Source organism: Photinus pyralis, unplaced genomic scaffold (genome assembly GCF_008802855.1).
Source record: "Photinus pyralis isolate 1611_PpyrPB1 unplaced genomic scaffold, Ppyr1.3 Ppyr1.4_LG2, whole genome shotgun sequence".
NCBI lineage: Eukaryota > Metazoa > Arthropoda > Insecta > Coleoptera > Lampyridae > Photinus > Photinus pyralis.
This window is the reverse complement of record NW_022170403.1, coordinates 28,516,506-28,534,005: the sequence shown is the minus strand read 5'-3', so window position 1 is coordinate 28,534,005 and position 17,500 is coordinate 28,516,506. Positions and strand designations below refer to the sequence as shown.

Here is a 17,500-nt window from a genome sequence, read left to right as displayed (position 1 = left end):
GTGTTTAGTGCACGATTAGCTTAATTCCTGAGTTACTTTACCCTTCGTTGGTAAATTGGGATAAACTGTACCTAACCGATTTTTTGAGTGCAATCCTTCAATTAAATGTTTGATTATTATAGGTTTATATATTTATTTATCATCCAAATGTAATAGATTCGATAATAAATAGATCAATTTCCGAACGTAAATTATGGCTGCGATCAGTCGCAAACAAATGCTGTATTGCTGTAAAAAAGCTTCCCAACTTGCTCTCATGAGATTCAATCCTCTCTTGTTCGTGTTGGAATAGAAAAATTCATTTGGTGTAGATTTCGGAAGGCTGAGGATTTCTTTGACACTTGGCACTGCTTATCAAACGTCTATGTCGAGAAAGTTTTTTAGGCAATTGACTTAGTGGAGTACATTGCATCGGATAGACGAAAGTTGTCCAGATGTATTGGTTTAAAATTGTCAATTTCTGCACAGGACGAAGCAATGGTAATTGGCAATGTTAAAAAACCTCAGCGAAATCCTACATATTCGAGTGATTTTCGGTCAATAATTCTCTTGAAAACTCTGCGAAAAAGGGATCGGGCGTAAATTACTTGGGTCATCATCGGGACCTGATTTATAATTAAGAATAGTTCGGCATTTCCGGAAGAGTTTCGGAACGACTTGACGTCTCAACATCAGACTACCAGCGCTTCGGTCGCTGCTCTGTTTTTGATCAAGCAAAGTGCAATATTATCCGGTCCGGGTGCAAAGTCCATAAAAGTTCCTTGCATGGCATCTTCGACTCTTTCCGCTGATACTTTGCTGCCGAAGTTCTTATCGAGGTTTTCTTTGTCTCCTCGGCGAAGTTTTGTGTCATAAGACAAACGAATGTTATTATTAGACATAGACCATCTCATTGAGAAAGCCTCCCCTAAATGACAAGGAACGAACTTTGCATCATTCATAACTTTACAAACAACCTTTTTGCGCCCGTATTAATAGTCAAATTGCGCCAATTCATATTGTTATTTTTTGATCTCTTCGTTTGGTTAAGTTTGTCACGTACATTTTTATCAATTTCAGATTATTACAAATTGTGTTACAGTTTCTTTCTAGAATTTTTAATCGATAAACAATCTACAAAACAGTTTTCGATTCCAAATCGAAATTTTTTGAATTCTGAATAATTCGAACACTGTTTTCTAAATTATTTATCGATTAAAAATTCTAGAAAGAGAATGTAATACAATTTATTGATAATAAACTAAAATTGATAAAAATGTGGAACTCAAAAAAAGATAACAATTGCATTATTCACAATTTCGCTCTAATAAATTAGTTAGTTTTGCGTAACCGTATTTTTCCTATTGCATATTCGTAATGAAGGTAAAATAAGCTTTCCAACGATGTATTCCCTATGTTGCCATTAAAAAAAAACAAAATGGCGGCCGTGTCAAAAACCATACGGGACCAAAATTTTCTTTCCATGCTAGAATATGCACAAGCACATCTTATTTAAGTCTTTCAAACCGATATCTCCAACCGTTTTCGCGCCAGCGCTTTGTTACCATCTTTATTAGCCACTCGGTATAAGTAAATACACGTAAATCTGTAAATGAGAGCGAGTTTGACTACGCAGGAGGTTGTCGATGCACCATTTTGAACTAATACCTTCGTGAATGATCGAATATGCCATATTTGAGTCATAATGTTTAGCAATTAAGGTAGAATCGTCCGCGTACAATATGCAACGCGCATTTACTGGCAGAGATGCTGGTAACGATAAATATAATGAACTGATTAATGCCTGAAGGGCCTCCCTCTACTCGTAATATGCTTCTATACCAGGTACGGTACTTTGGTCATTTGGTTAACCCCTTCAGAAGGAAATGGTGGTCTCCAACAACATACGCGGTTCAAACTCGATCATAATTTAACCGAGATGGTAAAGATTCTGAGTAGGTTCACAAATTACAATCGCAAATAATCCCGAAGGGGCAAGATGGTTATCAAACTATAATGCTAAAGAATTACGGAAGCTGTCCCTTATGAGGATGTTAGGTTTCCTTCATGTCCCATTCGGCACAATAGCCGCTTATTATCAGCAGGTGGAAAAATTAATAAAATGCATCGGCCCCCTAGACGACGCTGAGCTTAATCCAAGGTTAGGGAAACTTGTAGGTCGAATAGAAATATATAAAGGGTGGCGCAATGGGTATTGACGATTTCTGAGACGCCACTGTCCGAATATGAGTAAAGTGGGGAGGTTAATCAACCGCTTAAAATATTCCTCATGTAATGCAGTTTAGTAGCCATGATTAACTGGCCAGTGAATCAACGCAGTTTTTGCGGTAAAGCGTATCACCAATCGGAGTCGGTTATTGAGGTCCAGCGATAGTTTCGGCGCGAATCAGATTTAACCAGCCCTGACTTTTTCTTATGGGGATATTTGAAGGCTAGGGTTTTGGAAAACAGACCTCAAACGCTAGAAGCTGTAAAAGGCAACATTACTCCCGAAATCAGAGCCATAAACCAAGAGATGCTGCTACGAGTTATAGAGAGTTTTTTTTCATTCGCGACTGCAAGAATGTTTAGACAAACGTGGTGGCCACTTAAAAGACATTGTTTTAAAAAAATAAAATTTGTTGTAAAACTGCATTATATGTGTAATAAAAATATTGTAACGTTTTTTTATAACTTCGGGTTCGATTTATATCAATATTTATTAAACAGAACTAAAACACTATAAAATCCGTACAATTTATATCGATTATTTATATCACTCACACGTCGCAATTTATATTTCCGCGCTCGATGTTTACGTACTCGTTCTCGGTAGTAGACTGCCGCGATGTTCGGTCCGCAACCATTTATACACGCAAGCAATGTAAGTCCAGTACATTCTCGAATACGCGTAGAAAATTCCAGAGCGCCAAAGGCGACGTCATGTCTGCAGCATTTCCGTTACAATATGTTTCTGACCTTAGTCATTTAATTAGTATAGGCATAATAACACTCCTAAAACCATCAATACCCATTGCGCCACCCTGTATAACGTAAGACGTGTCCGGAGCTTGAAATTGAAGTTAAAACTGAACTAAAGTTTGAACCCTAAAAGAAATCAAAGGTAACCCCTCTTCTTTGAAAACCTAAAATCTACATACCTCTTATATAAGAAGGCTAATCGTAAATGAAGTAACAATGGTCGATGGAAATTGCATTACAACAAATTGCAACCGACATAAAGAAGGTGCACTTTAAATACACGAAATGCAAAAGGGCGGTAGTTACGATAAGAAAAGAAAAACGCAAAGTTATATCCTCACTAGGAGTATAGGTAAATCGTCCCCACTAATTACTTCGAAATCCCCAAATTATGAATCCAATCTCCAAAGATCAATATATACGGAAGATGGCAATTAAAATTTCATCCGTTCTACCTTACGCCTTCAGCCATTTATTTAATTAAGCCACGTGTATTTCGATACGACTTATAAAGGAAAGAAAAGAAAGAAAATACACCGCCAAATACGCTCAAATTGCGTTGTTAAATTCCATAAATTGATGATAAATCGTTACACCCCCTCTCTCCTCCGACAGGAGGGAAACTTTCAAAGTTTTCCGACGATCTAAAAATAAAAAGTACAAAACTGAAATCTTGAAAACCCACCCCGCATGTTAAAGTCATCGCGCCCCTAAAACATCACACCCCCTTCAATTCCAAGCCAATCGAGTCATCTATACACCAAAGGAAACTGAACAACCCCCCATCACCAAAACAGACTTACACCTAAATGATATAGCTGGACAGGTGTAAAAAAGGCCAGTTCAGAAAAACCACAGAAAAGGTCCGACCTGGCCTTCCTTCGCATCCACACAAAACAAAATGTTTGGGTAAAAAAAAAGGTAGCCAGCATCCCCAATACTGCCCAAGGGTCAAGGAAATCGAAAAAATTTCCCCTCCCCATAATTAAAATCCTCAAGAAACCGGTCCCCTAAATATCCCCATACAAACCCAACCTCTGTTACTTAGACAATAGATTGTATCGGAAAAAGGAGAAATCCGATCAATATAAACAAGAAAAAGCACAGTAGTATTGAAAGATAGAGAACAGGAGTATCTTTGAGGGTTTATTTGGAATATAATTATGGTACATTCACTTCTAAAATATTCACCACAGAAAAATCGCTCTAAAAACTTGCTTCAAAAGTCATATTCTTCTTGAGTTTCCTTGAGGGACGAATTTACCGAAGATAGGTTTTCTTGGAGGTAAAAGTTCCCTAATTAGCGAATGTTATTGATGCCACTATTTCGGCGATGAATTTTCCACTTGGCATTAGGGGTCGATTTTTTCCATGGAGACTAGCAATTCAGAATCGAACATTATGCAAATATTTCGGGGCTGAATTTATCAGGTGGCAAGTTTACTTGAGAACCAATCCCAAGCCGTTTCCATCCTGGATTTTCCGCATTAATCAAAATTAATTTATGTATCTTCTTTTAAGAAGAAAAAGTGAACAATTTCTATGGAAGAATAAATGTCGCGCTTCCGGATAAAGGATCTTAAAATTTCTTTTATTTTTGTTTTTTATTTATCTTGATATTTTTCTCTTTTTTATTAATTAACTTCCTCTCTTCTTCATCTATAAATTATTATTGCCATTTATTGCAAATGGCACGCCACTAATCAGTTAAACAACCAACTAATTCATATTAAATTAATTAATATAATTTCAATTTTGTACTCGGGACGTATTCTTTCTTTCAATAAAAATTATTGTTAAGTATTAGGGTTAAGTGGAAGAGCAGATTATGAAACTTCCTATTCATAAATCTCTGACGTTAGTTTTTTATTTCCTATTTAATATAGTCATGAATTCTGTTTATTAGTATGTACAGTGTTATCCTTCAATAAATGACCATTATTATTACTATTAATTTATACGTCTACCGTAACCATATTTTATTTAATGTATTTTTTAATGAAGAAAGGATTGATAACAACAGAATAATAGAATCAGCTTAATCTCCAGTCATTTGTTGGAAGCCTTTTCAATAAAAATCCTTTACTGTTACTGAATGCTTATCGTACCCCAACATTTGAACTAAAAATATGCTAAAAGGAAGTGAATTGATTCAAATTCTGTTGACGTAATCTTTACAACCGCCACATAAAAACTAAATCGAATTGGGGATGATATGGAACTCCAATAACCCCAGAGAACGTTTCGAGATTTTTGCATTTTATTGACGTTTGAGAGATATGTGTCTAAACATCAAAACTTTTGAGTTTATCGAAAACGTAAAATTTAAGTATCGTAAAAAAGGCCCTTAAAACTTTAATATTGATGCCAGATGCAAGTTACGCTTTTCCCTATTAGCTTAGCGCCATCTACTCTGAAAACGTTGAACATTTTCGCTAAAAGAATTTCTGAAACCGAAGGAGAAACTGGATGCAACGACATCTTCCTTGCATGTACACTATCTATCCCACGGAATCTTTCTTAGATTCTTAAAATTTTGCGAATTCTGAATTAGTTCATAGCTGGTATGATTTTTCTGGCAACTGTAATTTTACATGGAAAGACCGTGTTTTCATATCTGAAAACCGATATTGGATGCGATATTTAGTTTTCTGTAATGAAAAATTCTGAAAATGGTTACAGCATAATAAGCACTAACATTTTATTAGGTAGGTAAGAAAAAGGTAAAATGTAGACGTACTGTATATTTAAAGGCACCTACTTCCTGTGAGTTACAGGAGTAAAGTTGGCGTTGAAAGTAACTACAGGGAGTTGCTACTGTTTCAAAATGCATAGCAAGCGCCACCTAGATCCAGTTCTTTTTACCACCGCGCATTTCGTGTAGACTACATGAAAAACTTAAAGAGAAAACAGTAGGAAGCGTATCTGTTTACATCCCCCGCCTTCAGTAGATGTCGCCACAAGAAAATTTGGCCGATTAGTAAACAACACCAAGGGCCGTATATTTATTCCTTTAAATAGCTCATTTTTTCAATCCCGAAACGAAACTTTATCGAACAAACATTTACTTGAAAAACGAAAACAGAGCAATGAAATAGGGGAAATCCCGACATCCGCTGATAAAATCAGTCATGAATTTCCTACCGCACTCGTTTTAAGTGTTCGAGCAGAAAAATAAAGGATTTTTGGAGAAAATGACTTTTAAAATTGTGATAATTGGTGATAGAAATGTTGGCAAGTCGTCACTGTTGCGCAGATATGCCAAAGGAGAATTTAAGGATTATAATCCGAACAGTTTCCCTCCAATTGTGTAAGTTTTTAAGATTTCAGTATTACGGAAATTAAGTTTCGTTTGTCTTTGATGTGCGATGTACTCATTATAACTAATACCATTACCTGATTCTTTTGAAAGTACCAAAATCTTAAACAGAAACTTGGTTTCAATTTGTGTACTATGTACTCGTACATGATAACAGTAAAAGACTGAGATTTGATTTCTGCTTATTTATATTTATCGACTCCTACACAATAGCAATTGAAAATTGCTATGAAAAATATCTACACGTTTTGAAACTTAAAGGAAATTAAAAAATGACAAATTTACCGCATTTTACATCGATCGGAAACTATTATTCCATATAAGTACTAATTTTGAAATTTGTTGTTCAATACGATTTTGTTCATCTACGAACTCCGGAATTAAAAAATCGTTCCAAATTATCGCACTGACAAATAGACAAAAAGTATGAAATTTTGTTAAATTATAAACTGAATAACCTTAAGGTAGGGATTCTGTTAAACCGTTAACATAACCAGACTATAAAGACAAACTTGAGAAGGATCGTAACTTTTATATGAACCTTTAAGTTCTGAATTTTCGAGTCAAAATACTAGTTGCCGAGGTGAACACCAGAATTTTCTCAATATCGGGTTTAAAATTAGATCTTTCAAAATTTTAAGTTTAATTTTGTAAAATATCCAGTTTGCTAGGCAGAATTTGGGGGATAAGGTCGATATTTATACATTATAGCCAAAATGTTGCAGAATTTCGACTTAAATTTAATAAAATTTCGAAATTCTACTCAATTTTGTCCTTCACCTGAAGATGAAATGCGATTTTCTTTCGGGGAATTTTGTTACATGTCACGTTTAACAAAAAAATTTGCTAAACTTGTTTTTAAATCCTACATCTTTGAATGTAATTATGCTAAATTGTAGTCGGGAAAATAGCCGAATTTCTATTAAAATCTTAAGTAGACATTTAGTTCTATTTCAAATTTAATTCAGATTCTTTGCTCATTACCAAAATCAAATTGACACTTTCAGCTTAATGTCGAAATTTGGAAGCTTGGAGTTTTATTAACTTACAGGTTCAAAATTAAGTTTTTCTTACATTTTAAGTTCCAGTAAAATGGGAAAATTATGATAAATTTCCTAACTTTTCGGTTTTAGAATGGGAAAATCCTATCTGTATTTCGAGTCTAAATTATAGCCAATTTTAAGCGTAAAATGGAAATTTTGTTAAATTTCGAGTTTAACTTTGACGTCTGAGTATTGAGACTTTCAGTCAGGCTTTTGATAAATTTCGTCTTTTTAGTTAAAATTCTTCTAATTTTAAGCTTTTAAAGTAGTTTAACATCGTAGCATGTTGATGAATCTTACTAACCCTTGAGTATAAGCTTTCGGGGTTAACAATGGAATTATTTACACTTTTTTACAATTTAGAGTGTGGTATTCTTTGCAAATTTCAGTGGAAAAGTCGACATTCAGTGGAATTTCCGTTAACATTTAGAGTTTAAGATCTTAATTTATTTAAATTACTGGTTTAAAGTCAAAATTCCGCTTATTAATCACATACCTCCAGATGAAATCGTAAAAAATGTATTGATTCATGCATTGACTCATTACGGATTATGGTTTGCGCAGAGAGTATCCTAGGTCATAAAGATTCACTTATACGTTACGGTTGCCCTATTTACTACCCTTACTTCCTGAATTTTTCAAAATTTCACAGCGTTTGGGACTTCGCCAGCGTTATTAAGTTTTTGATGTTAAACTTTAATTTTTTATAAATCCATTTTTTGGAGTTTTATTCGGAAATTTCTCATTTGCACACATGTTCACTTTTTGGACTTTTTTTAGAGGTATCGACTACATAAATTGACGGGTTCTGTCGAAATATATTCACCTCCTAATTATATCCTACTAAACGCACCTCGTCTTTTAACATGACTCCATTATATTCAGAATTTAAAGGTAGTTATATTCTTCTTGAATCGCCCTGTATATACATGGTGTATGGAATGGAAGTAAGTGTGTATAAAAGTTTCTAATGTGTATATACGAAATATATACGCGTCATGTAGATCATCATGCTCCGATTTGTGCTTTCAAAATGTCTCGAAAAAAATTGTGATTCGTTCTTTAATCATAGCTCCTTTATTTTTTATGATAGACTGTATAAAAAACCATTTTGTAGGTTTTTGCAAACGCTACAAGGCTATTTACATCAAACGCTTAGTTTTAAAATGAGGTGAGCTTAAAGGGCTAAAACAAGGTAGTGCTCCCATATAAATACACGTTTTAAACGTCTATATCTCACTTCAGTTTTGTCGTACCGAAAATTACCGGCGAGGAAAATATTTGGAATTAAAAATGCTACAATTGGATGCTGTAGCAATTTTTATTTTTACCTCCAGTTATTTTGGAGCGAAGGGCGTTTTTCACAAAACTGCAGAAATTCATTTTTCACTTTTAACTTGAATTATTTCAAAATTAAGACTTTTAAACTGGTCACACTTCTAGAGGGTACTAATAATACGTAATTAAAGAAAACTGGAAAAGGGGCAGGACTAATTGCAATTAGGATGGTAATAAGGGGTTGCCTGCTCTGATTTTTTCGCTGAAAAAAGTACAGATCTACCTTATTTTCAACGTAAGTCACTTAATTTTTATGCTAAAGTTTGTTTTTAAAAAAAAGAAGAAATGTGTTTTAAAATAAAAGAATATTCTACAAGATTTTTGGAAAAATGCATAGGTTTGGCGATATTTGACTGTGAAACTTACTAATTTAGCGTTTGACGAACAAGAGCTAACCTTTAACAAGCCGCAACTCGGTTCGTATTGGTCATACAGCACGTATTAAAAAACCATTTTCTTTGTTTTTTATAAGCGACCATTTTGTTCTGCTTCTGCTTTTAATGCATACTTTTCGAGTTTTTCGCGAATACCCAATTAAAAACATTGATCTTTTCTATGAGAAACTCTTTCATTCGCCAATAACTGGAGAAGTATTAACTTTCCGAAAAAAATGTACACTTTTTGTTTAAAATTAATGTTTCTACCTATTCCTGTTACAATAAAAAATTACCTTCCCCGAGTTGGAGTGCCAAGCACCCCCAGGGCGAAAGCGCCTTTTGGCATGATATAGATTTTTGATCCTCAGGCTATTCCCTACCTACTGTCAAAATTTCAAGTTAATCGATTCATTTTGAAGAAACTGCCAGGGTAAAACCTTCATTTCCCGGACTATAAGATTACTGGATGATCAAAATTTTTTAACTTTCAATTTTCAATTGTATATTCCATTGTTATTTAGTTAGGCACGGCTTGAGAACACTCGCCTCGAAAACGAGCCAAGTTGTGTGTCGAGCTATACTTATTTTTTTAGAGCCGAGTTTACAAAAAGTTTTTCTCGGATCGGCTCGGTTCCATCCCTAGGTGTATATAACAGAAAAATCAATCAATTGGTATACATTTTATTATTATTATCTACAATGGCGGTTCCAACATGACCTCTTCAATGTTAAAGGTATGACCTAAATGGAAAAATTTTACCTTAATTTCCTTTATTCTTAAGTGCGTGGACTTTCAGCCCAAGGTGCTCTACTAGCCCATCCCAAAATCACTATACATTTACAAATCCCATGCCCCAACCAGGGACTCTTAGTACCGAAGATGAGCTTCCACTCCACTACCCTAAATAGATAAAAATATATTTACTAAGAAGCTTGCGGTGAGTATTTCGATTGAAGAATGTAAAAATAACAAAAAAGTTTCTAATAGAATTCTGAGGCTGCAAGTACTTTTCTATAATTATAAGACTTTCTCAAAAGTATTTCTAAAAAGACCTAAGCACATTTAATATTTTTAAAAATATGTGGATTTTTAAGAATATAAAATAGCCTCTATTAAAATTTATAATTGGACTTCTTTAAACTCGTTTCATAAGTTATCTATAAAATTTATTGTTTCTTATAAAGTACGTAGTCAATGATAACGTCCTTTAAACACTACTTAAAGTACATTGCTTAATTGTTTGTACCTAATTTTGTTGATTCTATTACCATGGTTTCTACCTAAACCTAAACCTTTTTTGTTTCATGATATAATAATAATAAAAGACGAATTCGGATAAAATAAGCTTCAATGTTATAAAAACGCTTAAAGTTCACGGCTTAGTATAGTATAGCTTAACGGACCTTTAAACCTTTAAAGCACCTACAGAACACCTGGTTATACTTTAACGTTATCAACAAATTTCATATGAGGGTATGAACACTATTTTGATACACAGAAAGGAGCAATTTGTTTATTTAAGCCGGTATTTTCACTCCAGCGTTAAGTGAATGCTTTTTCCTACAATCTATTGACATTTCCTCACTAGTGCGGGAATTGATCATTGCGCACGCGATTTGATTAATTTTTAAACGATTGTAGGAAAAAAGTTGTTCGTAACATGGGCGTGAAGGTGATTCTGAACCTACCGAAATTCGTACGCTCGTTTTGGCAACATCCTGCTTTCGTTTCGGACTCACTTGTTAGGAAAATAACTATTTTGACTACGGATCCTCAGTCTTATTTCGGGGTCACGTGTTCAACAACAAATTTAAATTTCCTGGGATTACGATAAATTTTGCAGGTGGATTCTTTATCAATATTTTGTAGATTGGGGGCCCAATTGGCAATGTAAGCCAAAAAATGATGAAGGCCCCCTTTGATATCTTCGTTAGTTATGAACCGAATTGCATGAATTTCAAACTGGGCATAGCCAGTGCCATTGTTTAAATACTTAAACAGTGCCAGTACCATATCAAATGGAAAGTCACCGCTTTGGTACTTTTGATTATGTATGTTCTAGTGCCGGACGGGTGGACGTACGGTGTAATCAAATTTCGGACCTCGAGGACATATAGTTCAAAATAAAACACTCTAACTGAGATCTAAAAAAAACCTCTTCTGAATTTTTGCAACTTACAATTGCCAGTAACAATTCCTTTGTGTTGCAGCCCTGAATACATGTACGAAAGCACAGTAACCAACGACAAGACTTCTGAAGTAGCTGTACTGATTGACACTGTTGCTGATGAAGATTATGACGATCTGAGGCCAATAACTTATAATCTCGTAAGTGCGGTTGATTTTATCTGCCTTCTTTAACGAAAGCGGAGCGTCCCACGCTTTCATCCCCAAGCTACCAATTATGATCTAGGACTGTTTTGACCTGTTCCTGTCAGTTAAGTCAAAATTATGCAGAACAGAATTTCCAGAGATGCAGTTTTGGTTAGGAGATAAATATAAGTATGTTTTTGGCCTAAAATTTCAACAATAAACCGATAATTTTGACTTAAAACCTCAAAACTCATTAATTTCTGACTTTAAGCATGGAATAGGTCAATCAATTTTTTATTCAATGCTTTAAGCGTGACATTTTCACTTTCACTGGAAATTTATTGACGTGTATAAATGCAAAAACGGTTTTATATGCCCCCTCTCCCATATGTATTTTCACGTCGAAATAATGTAAAATCTGTCAATCGTTTGTGTTCGGTTCCAGAATTGCAAATTGGTAATTTTTCAAAAATTAAATACCAAATTTTGCCGTGATTCGACTTTTTCTCACTACAATTTAATGGTGTGAGGTAGGAAATTTTTGAAAAAATGCACAAAATCGGAAAAATGAAATACAAGACCTATGTAAATTGGAAATTCTGGATTTAGAACAATTTTTAATATTTTTTAATACGTTCATAGTTTATTTCTCTACCAAAAATGTAACTAAGTATAAAGTGCAAAAAAATTGTTTTTGTTTCTCAAATATCTTTTATGGACCATCTAGAGGGTTTTTGATATGAGAAGACGAGGACGGGTAGATATGCAGTTCTGAAAGGAGTGATACATGAGAATTAATTACATGATTAAACCTTTTTTTTAAACCACAGTTGGGGTATTATCTGATCAGGCCTTACGCCATTTGCAAATTACCTTAAATTTAACTGGAAAAACCATGTTTCTATTACCTATTTCTTATTTTTGAATCTTGGTAATGTTGCACTCATTATGAATAAATATGAGAATTTAGAAGGTACAGTACATATTGGCCATGGGGCATTAAACCGAGAACGGCCTTTTATGATTCGTAGTTTTTCGGTACGTGAATTGACCTTTACCTACGTGGGTCAAATATTTCTATGTCTTTGATCGATTATGTTAAAAGGATATACAAGCAACCCTTAAATTGCCAAGTATACTTAAAATACCATTCCGTTTGTAAAATTCGTAATTTTTAAGAAAATTCGTTCTTACTTACGTAGCACTATTCGATTGCGGGGGTTGTAAATTATGTTGTGAGTCAAATATTTTTATTTCCTTGATCGATTATATTAAAAAAAACTACAAGCAACCCTGAAATTGACAAGTATAAGTAAAATTCCACCCCGTTTCAAAAATTTGCATTTTTTAAGAAAATTCACTCTTATTCTCGTAGCATTATCCTATTGCGGGGGTTGTAAACTTTGTTGTGAATGAAATATTTATGTCTTTGATCGATTATATTAAAAGGATATACAAGCAACCCTTAAATTGCCCAATAAACGTAAAATACCATTCCGTTTGGAAAATTCGTGATTTTTAAGAAAATTCGGTCTTACGTAGCAGTATTCGATTGCGGGGGTTGTACATTATGTTGTGAGTCAAATATTTTTATTTCTTTGATCGATTATATTAAAAAAAAACCACAAGCAACCCTGAAATTGACAAGTATAAAAAATTCCATCCCCTTTCAAAAATTCATATTTTTTAAGAAAATTCGCTCTTACGTAGCAGTATTCGATTGCGGGGGTTGTAAATTATGTTGTGAGTCAAATATTTTTATTTCCTTGATCGATTATATTAAAAAAAAACTACAAGAAACCCTGAAATTGACAAGTATAAGTAAAATTCCACCCCGTTTCAAAAACTCGCATTTTTTAGGAAAATTCACTCTTATTTTCGTAGCATTATTTTATTGCGGGGGTTGTAAACCTTGTTGTGGGTCAAATATTTCTAAGTCTTTGATCGATTATATTAAAAGGATATACAAGCAACTCTTGAATTGCCAAGTATACTTAAAATACCATTCCGTTTGTAAAATTCGTAATTTTTAAGAAAATTCGTTCTCACTTACGTAGCAGTATTCGATTGCGGGGGTTGTAAATTATGTTGTGAGTCAAATATTTTTATTTATTTGATCGATTATATTAAAAAAAACTACAAGCAACCCTGAAATTGGCAAGAATAAGTAAAATTCCACCCCGTTTCAAAAATTCGCTCATATTTACGTAGCATTATTCGATTGCGGGGGTTGTAAACCTTGTTGTGAGTCAAATATTTCTATGTCCCTGATCGATTATATTAAAAAGATATACAAGCAACCCTTAAATTGAAAATGTTTCGGCCCTCTCTACTGCACAGTTGTTTTTGGACGCTGTATAATCGCCAATTAATAAGCGACTTACTGGACAATCACGTAAAGAGGAAGGCAACTGATGTGTTTATCTAAAACTAGACTATAAATTGCGAAGACCTTCAGTGCAGAATCTCTTTGTTGTTTTGCTTTCACATGATGAAACAATCAAAAAACTTACTCAAAATTGTTGTAGTTGGTGATAACAAAGTGGGAAAAACTACATTAATCAGATGGAAAACAAGTGGTTCCTACCAAGATTTAACTGGTCCAAGCGAGTGAGTCAGAATTTGTTTATACCTTAGGCTACTTCGTTCTACATTTGTAGAGTATTTTATCCCACTTCATTTAGTGTTGATAGCAAATTATCGCTAGCTGGCTTTATCACTGATTGTCCCAGCGGAAGTGATTATACGACAATCAGGTCGTGTTTGTATAAAAATGTGCAGAAAATTATCACTGAATATTTCACTTACATTTGTTCTTTTAGGCCAAGGTGATCTTAGTATGCTACTCCGTCGACGATGAGCTCTCCTTTTTTCACGTGGTGCGCAAGTGGGTCCCAGAAATTACTAAGCACCAATCCCGAATTCCATTTATTTTAGTGGGTGAGTTTGGCGCATTGATCAATACTTTGCAATTTTAATGGTGACAGGTACGAAGAGTGACTTAGTGGCGAAAATATCGACAAACGAAGGCAAGCAGTTGGCTGAGAAATTACATGCGGCTGCGTTTCTGGAGTGCTCTTCCAAAGACGGAACCGGAATAAAGGAAGTTTTCACAACAGCTCTTAATATTTATACTCGATCTTTTGCATATAAGCGTAGAAATAAGAGACCATGTAATATTATGTGATTGCGACAATATAATCTAATCAGATTTATGAGTAATGCGCCCATCTCCTAATCCCTGGTGGTTTGACTCATTCAGTGATTATTGGGCATCGTAATGGATCGGCTTAAAGTGGTCATAGTTGGTGATAGTTTCGTTGGAAAAACCAGTTTTACAATGCGACTGGTTAACGATGTCTTCCCAGAGAAGCATGTGCCGACTGTGTATGTGAAAATGTTAACATTAGTCCCAACCAACCAATCGCTCTGTGTTACAGATCGGACAAAAGCAAGGTGGATTTCTCTTTTGAAGGTTTCCGTTTCACAATTGATGTTTTCGATTCCGCCGGTGGAGAAGATTTCCACAGACTGCGCCATTTACTATATCCAATGGTAAGTTTCCAAGTCCATCACTTCCATCCTAAATTTTGCAATTTAGACGGACCTGTTTTTTCTGTGCTTTGCATTGAACGATTTAACCTCCTACAATAACGTCGTAAATTACTGGCTACCAGAATTAAGGCATCATCAACCAAGTGTACCCATTATTTTAATAGGTAAGTGTAAATTTCTGCATTTTGAATCGTAACGGTTTATTTGCAGGAACAAAATCTGATTTAGAACAAACCGTAATGGCCGACTGTAAATCACTCATGCAAAGCTACCCAAAGGTGAAAATCTTACTGAGATGTTCAGCAAAAACCGCCTCAGGTGTACATGACATCGTCGAAGCCGCTGTCGCAATTTGTTTAAGGAAGAGGAAACTAAAACAGAAAAAAAAGTGCATAATTTTGTAATTAGTGTCACCTACTGCGTGTCCCCTACTCTTGATCTAATGATTGGACTTCCTAAATTAAGCCGACCATAAAATGTAAAACTACGTTAAATTTCGAGAGAGTATCGTGCCTCTAATGAATTAACAAGGACAGTTTCGGGTCATCCCTTGAAGGTCTTGATTGAAATTGACAAACTGAAATTAAAAAGTTGTCGTTTTAAACTTAGGTAGGGGGCGAATAAAAGCGAAGCAAAAAATGAGTTTCGAGTTGGAAGTTTCGGAATTAAGACGCAAAAGCAAATCCTTATAAATTGAAGAGCATTTGTAACAAAGGGCTACATTTCTTTTTCATTTCGATTTAAAACAGTCACTTATTGCAGACTTTTCCAATAGGAACGGCATGATTGTAGATTGTACAATGAAATAAAGCGAAGGGTACTTCAAATACTTAATATCAAACTCTGTTGTTTACAGGTATTTCTGCAGTAGCATTAAAGGTGACATGTGGCACTATGATATAAAGACGAACATACTTTAAAAGTTTGATTATAATCAAAGCTGTAGCTTGACTTTTTAATTTCCATGTATCAATGCAAGATAAGCAGCCCTTAATACACTTAAGTGGTGGAAGTCCAGCTTTCATGGGAAATGAAAATGTTTATACAGCTTCCTAGCATCTTTCCAAAAATGTCTTTTCGCTATCTTATCTTCTAGAGTGCTCAAAACACATCCAACACCGCAAATTGCCTATAAAGCGTTAGAAAGCTCTGAAAATATAATGTGGAACCTTGGCTTCTAATGCTTGGAATACTATAAAGGAACCTTTAAAAAACTATGAAAAGAGCTTTTGGTGCTTCTCAAACTCTTAAGAGGCTTTAGAAGCCAATTGATTACAGAGCTTTTCCAGACTTTTCCATTGACTCAGTAAAGCACTTATGTATCTCTGAAATTCGATGCATTAGATTTTTTGAAAGCACTAACCATTATGAACACTTTTTACAGTAATCGAAGTCGAATAGTCTCCAGACTATTGCTTTATAATGCATATCCAGAGCCCTGTAGTATCGTCACAAAGCTGCTTAGACCCTTTCCAGATTTCCTTAGCAATTCCTTTTTCATAGCTTTCAATTCCTTTCTACAGCTTTATAGAATCTATGCTGTAGAGATATCCTAAAAAGTTCCATATCCTTTTTAGATTTCAGAACATTCTAATCCGTTTAGCTCATTTCTTGCTCTAGCACTTTAAATTATTTTTAAAACACTTTATTGGTTGTTCAGTTGTTTGCTCTGATGATGAAAGTTTTACATTTGAACCGCGTACAGTTTATTAAAGCGTGTGGTTTCTTGATAGAATTTTTTAAACCTTCCACATACCATTTTCAGCCCTTAACAGAGCTTTACAGTGCTTATCTAGGAGCATTCTACGTTTTCAAAGCCTTTTAGACTTCCGGAAAGGGTCTAGCTAGAACACTCTACACAGGGTCCCTGTTTTGGGTTTACAGCTACATAGGCACTTTGCCGCCTTATGTGGGGATGTCGCTGCCAGCTGATCACAATTTGAATAAATCAAATTAGAATCAGAAGCCTTCGAAAATCCTTCGAAACCCGACGGATCTTGGGTGCCTCATGAGTTTCAACAATCTCACAGGAGTATATCGAAAAACTAAAGCATCCATATAATCATAAGAAGCTAGGGAACGTGATTGATCTGAAGATTTGTAAAAAATGGAAAGGATCATCTGAATATAATGAAGTCTAAAGAATCGGGGAAATTCAGGAACTGAATTGTCCGAAAAACATTAAAAACTTGAAGAATTTTGTGAACCTAAATTTTTAATCAAAGCAACGGACCAAGAATTATAAGGGGAGTCCGATGTTTCCCGCGAAAAAGCTCGTGCATTTGCACAATTGAAATTATGTAACGTATTATTATTATTATTATTATTATATCAGAAGGTACCTAAAATATCTAAAAAACCAACAGAGGAATAGTTTGGATCAGAAGAATACAAATAATTATTAGCTAAAGAATATCAAGAGTCTAAAGAACCCAAAGAATCTAAAAAATTATAATTGTAAGAATCTTCTGAATATCCAAAGAAATGTTAAAAGGATAAAAAATGAACGGTCATGCAGTGAAAGATATTAGAAAGAATCAGAAGTTCGAGTAATCCAGAAAAAGTAAAGCATCCCAAGGACGACTCGAAGAAT

General features: G+C 34.5%; 2 protein-coding genes across 3 annotated transcripts; both read left to right on the top strand.

Annotated features, from left to right (window-relative positions):
- Positions 1 to 6,061: 6,061 nt before the first annotated feature.
- On the top strand, positions 6,062 to 14,574 carry LOC116164227 (GTP-binding protein RHO1-like). Of its 2 annotated transcripts, none has more exons than XM_031478372.1 (4): positions 6,062 to 6,271; positions 11,250 to 11,367; positions 14,175 to 14,292; positions 14,340 to 14,574. In XM_031478372.1, the coding sequence occupies exons 1-4, from the start codon at positions 6,156 to 6,158 to the stop codon at positions 14,537 to 14,539; spliced, it is 552 nt and encodes a 183-aa protein (XP_031334232.1). In that variant the 5' UTR covers positions 6,062 to 6,155; the 3' UTR covers positions 14,540 to 14,574. The 2 variants fall into 2 exon arrangements, with proteins under 2 accessions (XP_031334232.1, XP_031334231.1); XM_031478371.1 differs by lacking the exons at positions 6,062 to 6,271; positions 11,250 to 11,367 and adding exons at positions 13,453 to 13,962; positions 14,013 to 14,127.
- A 21-nt stretch (positions 14,575 to 14,595) lies between these two features.
- On the top strand, positions 14,596 to 15,741 carry LOC116164229 (ras-related protein ced-10-like). Its single transcript, XM_031478375.1, has 4 exons — positions 14,596 to 14,739; positions 14,793 to 14,907; positions 14,954 to 15,071; positions 15,118 to 15,741. Exons 1-4 carry the CDS (start codon positions 14,633 to 14,635, stop codon positions 15,309 to 15,311), a joined length of 534 nt encoding a protein of 177 aa, XP_031334235.1. The 5' UTR covers positions 14,596 to 14,632; the 3' UTR covers positions 15,312 to 15,741.
- The last annotated feature ends 1,759 nt before the right edge of the window (positions 15,742 to 17,500 follow it).